General features: G+C 40.6%; 2 protein-coding genes across 2 annotated transcripts; one reads left to right on the top strand and one right to left on the bottom strand.

The window, feature by feature from the left end:
* Positions 1–3,111: 3,111 nt before the first annotated feature.
* On the bottom strand, positions 3,112–4,550 carry LOC103714492 (uncharacterized). The gene has a single exon (XM_008801758.6). It carries the CDS (start codon positions 4,237–4,239, stop codon positions 3,493–3,495), a length of 747 nt encoding a protein of 248 aa, XP_008799980.5. The 5' UTR covers positions 4,240–4,550; the 3' UTR covers positions 3,112–3,492.
* A 6,839-nt stretch (positions 4,551–11,389) lies between these two features.
* Positions 11,390–13,362, top strand: LOC103714456 (BAG family molecular chaperone regulator 2-like). Its single transcript, XM_008801708.6, has 2 exons — positions 11,390–11,880; positions 11,987–13,362. Exons 1-2 carry the CDS (start codon positions 11,649–11,651, stop codon positions 12,214–12,216), a joined length of 462 nt encoding a protein of 153 aa, XP_008799930.4. The 5' UTR covers positions 11,390–11,648; the 3' UTR covers positions 12,217–13,362.
* The last annotated feature ends 428 nt before the right edge of the window (positions 13,363–13,790 follow it).

The following is a 13,790-nucleotide window of genomic DNA, read 5'->3' on the forward strand; positions in this document are numbered from 1 at the left end:
TTGTTGTTAGAAACCAATTTTGAAATATTCCTCTTTCGATATTAATGAATAGATAATGGTATTTTAAACTTCTCAGACAATGAAAGAATCCAAGTTAAATCAGATGTGTACAAATGAGTCTTAAGCATTCTAGATTTGAAAACAGATACTGGTATAAGACATACAATGATAAGGGTAATTACATCAGTTTATGAGTCCTCCCATAGTAGCTGCCTGGAGTTATCATATAAACACAGATAACCCTGTTGTTTCCAAATGTCAATGCAGCTTCATTATGTTACCAATCATACAGAAGAATTGCAATTGCCACTTAACCATTTGCTTCTCTTCTTATCTTGAAGATTGCAACCAAGAGATCTGAAATGACGTCCATCCAGCTGAACTACACTATGTTTGTACCTCTGTCCTAAACAGCAACTACTGTCTTCAACATTTACACCAAGAGTTCCCCTCCCCTCATCCTCCTAGATAGTTTGCTTGCTTGCACAATTGGTAGCATAAATTGCTTGCACTTAATCCTCTAAGCAGAGGGTCCCTTCGCATCGATTCATCCATTGTCAAGTGCACTCTTCAATATGAAAGCAAGAAGATGGTGTCATGTTTCTTCAAGCTGCCCACTTCTTGGACAACTCCAGTAATAGAAAACAGTTCATTGATGAAGAGGTTCCATCCATTCTTCTTGTTTCTTTTTCCTCCCAACCTTTCAAGGAAATGACTGATGTTATGATGCATGAGCCAGCTACCAGAGTATTGCGAGTGCAGCTACCTGATGCAAGTACTTAAATTCTGTCCTATGCTATAGCTAGCTGCCAGATTCTTTGAAAAGGGGACTCAAAACACATGGCTATGTACATGTACTTCTTAATTTTGAGGTCGAGTCTTAGAACCCAAACTTTGAGTAATGAGCATGAAGTAAATTTCATTTGGCATGTCATATCAAGATAAAACAAGCATATTTAAACCTTATGATCTAAAGTTACAGAAAATTCTAAGATGCTAAAATGCAGTGAAGTGTTGACTTGCGTCCAACTTCCTCATAGAAACCAATGGTATCACAATTTAAACATAGATCATATGATGCAATCCATCTGGGTAAGTAATTATTGGTTTAGCCATTACATGTGCTCAGAGGAGTTATAAAATCATAAGATGTCAAATCTAGTTAGCTAAGCACATCCGTCATCTTTACAACAAACAGTGTCTAAAACCATATGGAAATGAGTATTATGTGTTGTTTTACTTGCGAATATGCTTATCTCTTGCGCTTCACTTTTTTAAAATAAAGTGATAAGCTAATGTGATATATAGATTTTTTTAAAAAATCTGCAAGAATTCAAGGTAACAGAGAATGAACAGACTGACCTGCATTGCTTAATGACTTGTGAATTTCCTTGGGGCAAGGCATCCAATGCTCCAATCACTAAATACCCAGTAAATAAGCAATGGGATGGGTCAGCAGGCAAGTTTTACCTCTTGAAGTCCAAAAGGTCACAATCCACCAATTGGCTTGGGGTTGTGGTCGATACAGGCCACATGGCCAGATGGGCTGAATCCAGAAAAGCCAATCCTACTAGATTCTCCAAACAAACTTTTAATTTGAAACATCATGTATTATAATAAATAAAGATCATTAACTTGCATCTGAGTGTAGTACCATTGCTGAGGAGGCAGTTATATAGCCTACCCTAGAGGTACGGACTTTTTTTTTTTTTTTTTTGGATATAACGGCAGCTCACACACGACAGATGTAAATATGGCCAACAAATTATAAAATAGAAGAGCACACAAAAGCTCATGCATAGAAACGTGGTTTGCCCAAATAAAACCTCTGGAGCGGTGAGCCGCAAAGGAAGCAGCAACCCAATCAGCGTTGTTGTGGTTGAAATTTGGCCTGAGGGTTACCACGCCGGAGGGGAAGCCGAGAAGACGCCGGCTGAGATGGAGAAAGGGAGCCCACCTCCTGCGCTCCGGGATACCTACACAAAGCCTTGGCCAGATATTCCGACGAAGGCCCTCTGATGGCTAAGTTAGCATAGTTTTTGGAGAGGTTTCTGAGTGTTTTTCACAATTCTCGAGAGCTTTTCTCTACTTCTTTTTTATAGGGTGAGGGTTTTGGCCGTTACCTAAAGTCTCGGACCGATTCGTGATCAGTTTGCCATTAGCTGGAGGCAGCATGAATCATGAAGATCAATCCCACAGGAGGAGGATGCGAGAGATATCTTTCCAGATTTGTTCTGAGAATCCGTTACGTCATTCCAAGCGGAAATAGTTGAGGGAGCTCTTCAATGCGTTGCGTGCACACACGCTTCCTCTCAAAGTGTTACCTGATGGTACGCGAGGGGCCAATCATCATTTCTGTGCCCCCGAGATGGCCATCATGATGATCGGCCTTTAACACCGCAATTCAGGAAGATTTGCTAAGGAAGCTTCTGGATCTGCCACGTAACATGATCTAGCCGCTCGGCCGCCTGAGCAGCCCGATTAGAGCCGTTGAGATAGGCTATATAGGGTCTTGGGGAGTAACCATTCCTTTTGTTCGAGGGATCTACGGGATCAGGGTTGACAAAGCCGAGATCATATCGGTCTCGGGCCAAGGTCGGCTCGGTCTTCGGCAGGAACCGAGATCGGCCTAGCTTTTAGCGAAACCAAGGTCTGGCCTGCTTGGTTCTGAGGTCTGATCGAAATTATGTGGCTCCATGCTGGAGTAGGATGATCCATTTTGCCTCCCATGAAGCATAATTGTCATGTAACAGCAAGCAAGCATACAGAAAGATAGCCAAATGGCTTCCTCAGCGCTTGCACAATGTTTGTGTGTGCAAGCTTAGTGTACATAAATGGGCGCACTTCATATCATAGCATATGGTAATCACAATTTTATTCCCAAGAAGATCCAATGGCTCCCATATGCCATATCTCACATCTTCTACGAGCAATTTCAATGGTCTGGACATTGAACTCCACTTCACACCCTGCATTGAAGTCCAAGTTGCCGTCTATAGAGCCATGATTAGCGGCAGTACTAACGAGCCGCTTCCAGTGCATTTCCAGCTCGACGAAGTTCGGAATGTCGCACCGCTGTACCGCCAACCGTTCCACGCGCGACATGACCAAGCTAAATGGCAAAAGTACACGTGGCAGACATGCACGCACCGTTACCCGTGTCCACCAACCGCCCAGATGAAAGATCCGGGCCAGCTGTTCTATTTCCTCTTCCAACCACCACCCCATATGTCGCATCTCAAGTCTAAGCTACAATAATAGTAATATTGCCCGAAAAATAAAGTCTGAGAATAAGGAAAAGCCGGAGCCGGCGCATAAAGATAAGGAATCTGCCTCGAGACCATCGAAAAAGAATTCCGTATTTTTTTTTCCATGATGGTGAAGAATGATTCCAAAGTATACAACAAGAATGAATAAAAAGAAAAATAACCACCACCACCGCGGCCGCGGCCGCGGCCGCCCACGGCGGGGGATGGAGAGAGGGGGGAAGGATTATTGTTGGCTTGGACGCTTTTTTTTCCGGAGGACGACCTCGGTGTCGAGGCCGAAGCCGTCAACGTTGGAGACATGGACTAGGTCGGAGTGTTTGAAGAGGCCGAGGACGCCGTCGACGCCGAAGAGGTCGTTGGCCGAGTACTTATCGCCGCGGCGGTGGAGGGCGACGTGGAGGACGGCGACGCCGCCGGGGCGGAGGGTGCGCTCGATCTCGGCGACAAAGCGGTCGGGGTAGAGGGCGTGGTCGAAGACGTTGGAGAACTCGAAGTCGAAGGAGGAGTCGGGGAAGGGCTGGGCGTGGAAGTCGCCGGCGACGACGAGGGGTGGGGAGGGGACGAGGTCCACGCCGACGGCGTCGTCGACGCCGACGCGGCGGAGGGCGGCGACCTCCTGGCCAAGGCGGGCGCCGATGCAGAGCGCGCGGGAGTTGTTCGAGAGGAGGCCCCGGGATTTCATGTCGGAGAAGAAGCGGGCGAAGACGAGGACTTTGCGGTCCCAGTCGCGGGTGGCCCAGACGCGGCGGAGACGGGGGTTGAGGGTCTTGTTTAGCTGGTGCTTGATGTAGTCGTCGTAGGAATTGTAGCCCGGGCGGATGCGGAGGAGCGGGGTGGCAGCCCCGCCGGCGGCGGCGGATGCGGCGGAGGGCGAGGAGGAACGGCGGAAGGAAGGGGTGAGGAGGAGGAGGAGGGAGAGGGAGAGGAGGAGGAGGAAAGGTTTGAGGAGGGGCTTTTCGGGAAGGGTCATGGTGGCGACGGAGGAGAGGAGCTGGGAGGAGGGGTATTTTGGGAATGATAGAGGTGGTTAGAGGGCGTGAGAGAGATGCGGACGCTGCGGAGAGGACTCCTCTCTTCTCCGGCGGTCTCCCGAGTCCTTATCTCGGACTACCAGAGAGGGATAATACGATCTGGTGGTCCGGCGGAGCACGCATGGACGATTTATTTGGATGACGTCCATGATTGGATTCTTGTGTTGAGGACCTCGTCGATCCGTTCGATGTGGATGGCGTGTTTACTTGTGAATTCGTTGTGGATGGCGTGTTTACTGGGGAACACGGTGAGGGTAAAGAAAAAGAATCGCCGTTTTCACCAAAAAAAAAAAAAAAAAAAAAGCAGCATGGACATGGTGCAACAAAGGTCCATCTGCGTTTTGAGATTTGTGACGAATCAGTGCATCTTATCTAGAGCTGAGATCAAGTTGGCTTCTTGGTGAATGGTCAATCCAATTATTATCAGTATGTGCACTGTGCAAGTTGTGGTGTGCGCGTGCGCGCGTGCGTGCATGCGCACGTGTTTGCGTGTGGGGCAGGACCAAATTAGACGATAAATGTGCATTGTGCTTAATTGGGCATCACCCATCTAATAATCTGGAAATAGCATCCCATCATTGAGGATAAGGAAGTTATGACGAGTAGCAATGTTTAACCATTTAATCCATTTAATTTGTTTCAATCTATTATAGATTGAGCTAGATTATCTATTTAATTAGATGATCAAATCTTTATTTTTGACTCATTTAAAAAATAGATCCGATTTTGATTGACAGATTTTTGATCAATTATGTATCTAAGCAGATCCAGCCAAATTGCCATCCATAGATGTTATTAGAAATACTTTAAAATATCCATTTAAACTTGGAAACTTGTGATTAGTGGAATCAACAGTCAGAAATGAGGAATGTGCAGTATTATGCTTAGACCAAAATATTTGTTTTCTATTTAGTTTCTTAATAAAACAAACCATGGTCCGATCTAATTATCTAACCTCATTTAATAATTAATACACAAGTTGATGGAGGGACCATCTTATATGTGTTGATCTTCTATCACGTGGTCTGTCTACTAGAATGTCCAAGAGTGCTATGGGTATTTTTTAACTTGGTTTAATGAGTAGTGGGTATATTTGTCAGATTACGTATCCAAAGGACAACTAGGTCAGAATCTAGTCCAAAAGCTAGAATGTTGACCAGGTTAGATTTAGGTCTAAGGTAGATCAGATTGTATAGAATAGGGTAGGGTTGGATTAAGAGGTATTGATGAAGGAGGTTCATCTGCTAACCTTGGACAAAATAATTAAAGAATCTTGGGTCTTGTTGAACCAAATTTGCTATATAACAGATAATTAATTAAACATTTAGGGCTGATCGCCAAACTTCGGATGAGCGGTCCAAGGTAACATTGTTGAAAATTTTGTATCGTGTGTATAACCGATCTAGATTCTATAAGTGTCTCCACAAATCGCTATTTTATGATCAAAATTTGGTTTCTTTCATATATGTTCTAAATGTTTTTTTTTAAATAATATAATGAGAAATTTCTAAAAAGATCCCACATTTAGGGGAAAGAACAATGATAGGTTGGATTAATATGCCATTATTCTTTCAAATGGAATAGTGATAAGGATTGTACTTGCTAGTCTTGTTGGGTGGTTTTTATGAAAATATGTATAGATTTCATAGTACAAACCAATAGGATTCAGACTCACCAAGTTAATAGACTAGAGAAAAGATACCAATAATCTGAGCTAATTCCAACTAATTAGAAAACCTCCTTACCTTGATTCAGGATCAGGAATAAGGCTTATTGCTCCTACGCTATGAGGACACAAAAAAAAGCTGGGTAAAGAGAGATGGAGCCCAACCAACACCTAGAAAAGGCATAGGAAGATTTGGGGTGAAGAAAGGAGGAAGGCAGGCAAAAAGATCTTCAGCCATTAAACTGAACAAAGAAGATTATTTGAATCTGATACAAAGAAAAATTAGTTTTTAGTATGATCTAATTGATAATAATATTGTTGCTGCAGCTGCTAAGAAGGAACGGCGACAACCACATGTTGAAATAATGATACAAAACAAAGGCTAAACTATGTTATAGAAAAAAACATCAGAATACTTATGATTTGCGTAACTAATGCTAAACTATTTTCTTAATTCTTCGTTGTGTATAAGTTTTATTTTGTTAGCAAATTTCTATGAAGGGTGTAACAGGCTTCTTATATCTGCCGAGTTGTCTTAGGGGTCCAATCCAAAGCAAGTCGGTCTTGCTTTGGTCTTGTCTTCAGCAATTCCTCTAGAATCAAACATGGCGGATGCTATCATATCTTTCCTCCTTCACACCCATATGACCATACCATGTCTCATGTTAAGACCCTCCAATACCAACATTGTTACATTAGATTTTCATAGGTTGCATCTCTATTCTTGAAATTAAATCTAAAATGGATCGTTAGTGCATAACTATTGATTTACTGCAAGAAGCACCTATTAAACAATAATCATCATGAAAAAAGATAATATTTATATGATGTGATCTTTATCATTTGTCATCAAACATGCGAGCCAAGGAGCCTTCGAGGTTATTAATGTGGAAATGGAACAAACGGGTGCATGCATGGAAGAATTCAGGCATTCATCTTCGAAACTATCCATCAATACAGATGATGATGCTATTCAGCATAAAGGATTCATAGGAAAGATTTTTTTTTTTTTTTTCATTTTAAACGGCTGACATATCAACCGGTAATGTATATTCTTAATGATGTTCCTTACAATTGAGGACATAATATAGAGCATACTAGGTGAATTACATTAACAGTGATGAGTTTAAGTTTGGCAATTAACTTTGTTGAGTTAAACTAATCTCCTCTGGTATTAAATCCAATTATTCTTGCTATATATGCATTCAGATCTACATCCTATCATTCTTAAGAATCTAGATATGATCCCATATGTGGACGCATATTGGATGTCTGTCCAAAATCTAGCTCATTAAATAATACCAGCACAATGAAGCTGGACTCATCTCCCTCCCATGGAAGATACCACATGATGCTCCCCAATTGCAGGATAATTTACTCAGATGTCATATAAAGATTGGCTCGCCAACCTATCAACTAACTCCATGTTCCCACATATATTCTCCTCAAAACATCCACACCACTTCTAAGGTGCTCATCCCATGGTGTCCACCAACCTCTGCACTTTAAGAATAATATTTTGATTTAAATCAATCCTAAGCCGGCTGCTGCAATGATTTCGTTGGCCCATTATTCATGCAAAGCGTGCTGCCAGCCCCCATGCGCTGCTTCCAAGCCCCACAAACTACACTTAAAGAAGAGGGCGGCTCGGCGATGGTCATTGGATGGATTGGGCAGGATTTAGGAGGGGTTGGCGACCACCACCTTCTGTTGATGAACATCTGGGTCATGTTGCCGGATGGGATGGTCATCCAGGCGAAGCATGTGTTTAGGAAGGCAAATGGGGCTGCTGATTGAGTTGCTTTCTTTGTCGCCAACCATTCAGATGAACACCTATGGTGGGAGAGGTGAAGTTGCCTAGTGCTCTTTGTGATGCACTGTTTTTTGACTTTTTTGGTTGTATCCATACATGTTATGTATGATACTTCCGTTTTAGCAAAAAAAGAAGAAGAAGAAAGAAAGAAAGAAGGGCTCCTCCCATGTTAGTTCTCTCAAGGGTTGTGGAAAGTAATGCTTCCCCTCAATCCTTTAACTCCTGCACAGTTATAGATTGATATCTTCTTATCTCTTTTAGGTTTTGTTGATTACTGCTGATATCCATGGTTCTGTTTTGACAGGCCCTATACTTCTTTCCCGTAAGTCACATTCTCTGTAAATACCACTTCCTTAATAAAGTTTTGGGTGGCTTCTGCCTCCCTTAGTATCAGAAGAAAAAAAAAAATTCTATATTTTTTTCCTTGCTGAACGGTGGAAAACTACCGAAATATTCATTGATAAATGAAATGTAGCACAGGCAGAAGCAAGATGAGAAATAATGGGAAAAAAAAGGAAAAAGAAAACAAGAAGTTTCTTCTCTTAGTTCATGTGATCTCGCCTTCTCATATATCTTTTCTTGTGCATGTTTCTAGATTCTGGACGCTAAGCTTTACTTAGGATTGGACTCAGATAAAATAAACTATTGGCATAGGCACCATTGAGATGGCATCTCATTTTGTTCAAATTGGCTGAGATGGTGCATTGGAGTTTAAAGCATTGTTGTATTAGCCTGATCGGCTAAATTATTGTAAGAAAATATAAAATATATAAATAAATCTATCTCATTCTATAAGTTTAAGTTTTTAGGATAAGTGGTGATTTCAACATGGTATCAGAGCAGAAGTGTTGACTCTTTAACCCAATTATTACAAAATTTCATATGTTGGGCTTACCCATTAAAGAAAAATCCTGCCTGATTTTAACAATTATCATCAAAATGAGACGGAGAAATCTCATGAAAAAAAAAAATCACAAATCTGATGCATCACCCTCCTATGATAGATAATGGCTGAGAATTTCAATAACAACCATTATTTAGGGAATAATTTCGTTATAATGGCTGCTGCAGTGCGTATAGTAGTTGTAATAGCCATCATTTGACATTTTTCCTGCTTGATGAAATAGTAATTTCTGAAATCGAAGTCTTCATTTTAGTTTAGAAAGATGAATTAATAGTGTCCCATTAAATATGAAATCGATTTCCCCTTGACCAAGTGCAGAAAATAAAAATCAAATATTATGCTAATTAACATTTTTCTTTAATTTAGACTAGGAGAGCTATTATCAATCTCGCTACCTTAAAACCCAAGAAATCTCACTCAGGTTGAAGTTTAGAATATCCTTGGGTAGACTAACACATGGCTCATAAAACCAGGATACTAGAGCAAGGGGAGATGGCCTTTGAATTCGAACCCCCCCGCCCAACCCATCTGAACCAGGATTCGATGATGATGTTATTTTAATTATATATATATATATAATATTTGTGTTCCCAAGAAAATTTCATCTAAATCTGACTTGTCATTATTTCCGCTTATAATGCTATAAACAGTTCTAGTTGTTTTCTTGTTATTCAGTCATATCAAGAATATTGAAACCTTGGATCATGGTATTGGGACATGATATTTCTCAAGTTCTGAAATTATGTGATATGCAACTATACACGTAGCAAATAAAGCTTAGATTTGTATCAAAAAGCTTTGCTTCCTAAAAAGATGGGATCCTATCAATAACTAAGCTTATCCAAATGGAACAATCTACTTGGAGAAATGATATGAAAAACAAAAAACATTAAAAATTCTCCTTGCTAATCTCGTCTCCATGAAACATTTCGATGCGCCTACTCGCTTGATAGGATACCTAACCATGTATGTGATGGGGATTTTTAATGGTAACTAGGTAGATTGTAGCTAGGGATGCGAGCATTTCATTGTCATACATATGCTCATGGCTGTCCATATTTTCAGGTTTATTTAATCTTATCATGGATGGAGGGACAAACCAAATCTAATTTAATATTGAATCCATATATCTGAAATCTTTCATCATGGACAATCCAGATATGAGCACATAATATCATTTGGATTTTGATATAGATTTGTCGATACTTTTATCCAATTGTCACCCTGGATCTTGATATCTAACCACCAAAGAGCTAAAGGACACGAGCTACATCTCCTTCACATGGATGAAAGATTTTCCCATATCTATTGCATGCATGACAGCGCACAACAAAACCATACCAAACTATGATCTCCATGCCCCTAAAATATTAGAATAATTTTAGAAATCACATAACAACTTTATAGACCCCTATCATTGATCTATCGATCTCCGTTCTCCGGTGAATCAATATCCGAAAATTTTCTATTTTTTGGTGGATTCGCAGATCTTCTGTTTCTCCCCAGATTATCTATTTTCTAATGAATCAATATTAATCTCATTAGTAGATCTGCATATCCTCTATTTTTGGTAGATTAATATATGAAGATCATTTATTTTTAATGAATCCACAGCTCCTCTCCGTTATTTTTTTTCTCAGCTTCAGATCTTCGGTCGTCTTTCCTCATCGTCGCTTGGCCCCGTTCTCTCCATCTTTGGTTTTATTGCTGCCTTCAGCTCCTTCGACATCCAATTTAAAGCCAATTGCTCCTCTTCCATGGTGCCTCCATCTACGAGGATCATCGACCTTCGGCTGCCTTCTCTCTGAGCTCTGTCCTCACTGCAATTGTTATCTTTTATGTGTTTACTCATTGCCGCATCATCAAACAAATCAATTAGCCAATTAGTCCTCCTGCATGGTGCCTCCGTCTATAAGGATCGTTGATATTTGGTTGCCTTCTCTTTGAGTTATGTCCTCGCTGCAACTGTAATCTTCTGTCTTCTCGCTATTACATCATCAGACAAATCAATCAGCCATATCAACGAACATGTCAGTCTATCACGTCAGTCAGACACATCAGTCTACCATATCGGCTTCTAAATTGTTACGTCAATTTCTAATCTGCTACATCAACTTCTGAGCTGATGCTTCAACTCTTGATCCAGTACTCCAGTTTTTAGGTACATTCGTGATCTAGTTTACAAACTCAAGTTGGCACTGATAATATCATCTTGAGTTTGAGAAATGATGTTAGAATAATTTTAGAAATCATATATCAACCTATATCAGCCCATATTATTTTTCTTTATTAGCGTGATCCTTTATCGATCAGCATTATTTTTCTTTGTTAGCATAATCTTGTTAGATCGATTTTAGGAATCACATAACAACTTGTATCGGTGAGTATTATTTTCTTTTATTCGTCTGATGTTATATCAGTCTACATTCTTTTTCTTATATGTAGCCTGTATACGAGTATATATAACTATTGCGATGTACCTAATATATTAGGAAAAAAATAAAATTACTTCTCTCTCTCTCTCTCTCTCTCTCTCTCTCCCTCCCTCCCTCCTGCAAATATTTTAACACAACTGTGTTCCCACGTATATTCTCCTCTCAACCTCTTCACTATTTCCATGGCATCCATCCCATGCTCTCCACCAACCTCTACCCGTAAAAAAATAAGAACATTTCTCGATCAACATGTAATCCGCCGCCTGGTATGACTGTGTTGGCCCGTTATTCATGCAACGCGTGGTTGCCAACCCATGTGCTGCTCCCAGCCTCCGTAATCTCGGGCTTAAACAGGCCCCTCCCATGTTAGCCTTTTTCTTTATTCTTACGAGCATCATGCACACCTGTCTCTAGTTCCATGGCCTCTCCCAAAGTCCCAACCATTATAAATACACTTCATGTCTCTCTTTTCTTCTCCCTACCAACTGAGGAGATAGGCAGAAGGGAGTTGTCTAGAGAGATATCGAGAGATGATTAAGTTAAGATCAAGGAGGCTTTTCAAGAGCAAGTCCAAGCTTAGTTGTGGAGGAGGAGGTGGTGGTGGCTGCGGCCGGGGGGACATCGGGTGGGAGCTGAGGCCTGGAGGCATGCTGGTCCAGAAGAGAGCGAGTGGAGGAGAAGAGGATGAAGAAGTGATTCAACTCAGGATCACAACCGGTTCATGGTGGCATGACATCTCCATCTTAGCAACTTCTACTTTTGGTAGGTGGAGAGTTAGTATTTATAGTAGGGGCGCTACAAGATTAATCTTGCCTTTTTCAAGTGCAAGATTGTAACATTAATTATTTGGTTTTATTATGCGATGCAGGAGAGTTGAAGGTGGTATTATCTCTGGTAACGGGGTTGGAGCCAAGAGAGCAGAGACTCCTATTTAGAGGAAAGGAGAGAGAGGATGGTGATCGCCTTCATATGGTGGGGGTTCAGGATAGGGACAAGGTGCTGCTGTTAGAAGACCCCGCCATTAGAGAAAGAAAGCTTCGCTCCACGGCAATGGCGCAAGCCATAAGAAGCCCTTGTCGCACCTACGTATCAGTGTAGGCTTTGCTCCTCTGTTGGAACTAACAAATTGATGTGATCTGCGACTGAGAATGTCTGTTTGACTAACTCTCCTAGTTACATTGCTGATGGGTTTGTAAGATGATATGATTTGAGGAACCTGCATAAATATAAATGCCGATTATGTATTTTAATAAAACAATTGATTGTATTGCATTTCATTTCTTCCATAATTATTTGCAAATGTAGATCTGTAATCTTGCTGGTCCATTGCATGAGGGGAACAATATGGTTTTTAGGATTGGTGTTGATGAAGTTATGACATAAAGCACCAATTTCATGTACTAATTGTAATATCAGCTTGCTATGGAACTTTGGTTTGGATGGTACATCTCTTGTTACTTTAGAAAAGGGATGGATTTTGCTCGGTTTCACAAGATGTAGCTCTTGCTTTAACCTTGATTGTAATAAGCCCTGGTTTTATGAGCAGTGGCTCTGTTTGACCAGGGTGGTGATGGAGAGGAGAGGTGGGTACATGATTGTGAGGAAAATAGGCCTTTCCATTCTTTCAAAAGCATTAGAAAAAAAAAATGCCAGTTTTGAAGAGCAATTTTTTTGTAATAGGACTGAAGCTGGCAACCTTCTCTCTCTCTCTCTCTGACTTGTAAAGGGAAATATTTACTAATGATCATTAACAGCGGAACCAACCTTTTCATCTTGCAAACAACTCTCTCCTCACTTTTTTCATGGAGTACTAGAAGATGACCAGATTCACATTATGTTTGAAGTTATATATCCATCTACTCAACTGTTTCTCGGCCGAATAGAACCGATAGAATTTGGCAGAGACTTTGATATTTGTAAGAATATCATGATCTGCTTGGCTCATTTGCATCTCTACATATGCTAGCTTCGAACAATTTCTTTTTAAAATATATATATTTTTTAAGTGAGGAACGGGCAAAATCAGCATTTCCATCATGAAAGAAAACCCTCGCCATTTTCTTCGTGAACCCATACACACGCAAAAGAAAAAGAAAAAGAAAAAAAAAAGTTTGACATCCGTTTTGAGTATATGATTCAGGACACATACTGCTTAGTAGTTAATCATTTGTTTGCATAAGCTTCAAAACTCTTTTGCACGCCTAAATATGGTGCTTTATGTTATAACATTCAAGGAAAGGACATCACATCAATATTTTGTCACTTATAAATAGTCATTAATTCTTCGTTAAGATCAGGAGCTGGTTTCCAAGTGGACATCAATCAGAAATTGGAGAAGTGAAATGGCAAAGGTACTTCTTGGAAGTGAATGGTTTAGATTGACCACCTAGAATTTACTATTGGTTTAAGACCAATGCAACTGGACTATATAATTTCGTGATATAATTGTTGTTCTTGAGGAAAACCAGGTTATTCTCTAACGTTTATTGTGACCAGAGTAAGCAATAACCCATATACCATTTCATGAATAGACCTGAAAGTTTTGTTACGATGAATCAAGGTGCTAAATTGGTGTCGCATGTCGAACCATTGGTATATTTATGCTGCATGTGTAATGTCCGGGCCCACAACCTACTAGGCCCAATAAGGAATAGGCCCAGTTAAGGTTTGGA

Source organism: Phoenix dactylifera, chromosome 18 (assembly GCF_051530095.1).
Source record: "Phoenix dactylifera cultivar Ajwa chromosome 18, Ajwa_hap1_PhDact_Kaust_v1.1, whole genome shotgun sequence".
Classification (NCBI taxonomy): Eukaryota; Viridiplantae; Streptophyta; class Magnoliopsida; order Arecales; family Arecaceae; genus Phoenix; species Phoenix dactylifera.

Coding starts and splice junctions, on each gene's coding strand:
- LOC103714492 (XM_008801758.6), bottom strand. CDS start 4,239: ATGACCCTTCCCGAAAAGCCCCTCCTCAAACCTTTCCTCCTCCTCCTC.
- LOC103714456 (XM_008801708.6), top strand. CDS start 11,649: ATGATTAAGTTAAGATCAAGGAGGCTTTTCAAGAGCAAGTCCAAGCTT. Junction 11,881..11,986: donor CTTAGCAACTTCTACTTTTG/GTAGGTGGAGAG, acceptor TATGCGATGCAG/GAGAGTTGAAGGTGGTATTA.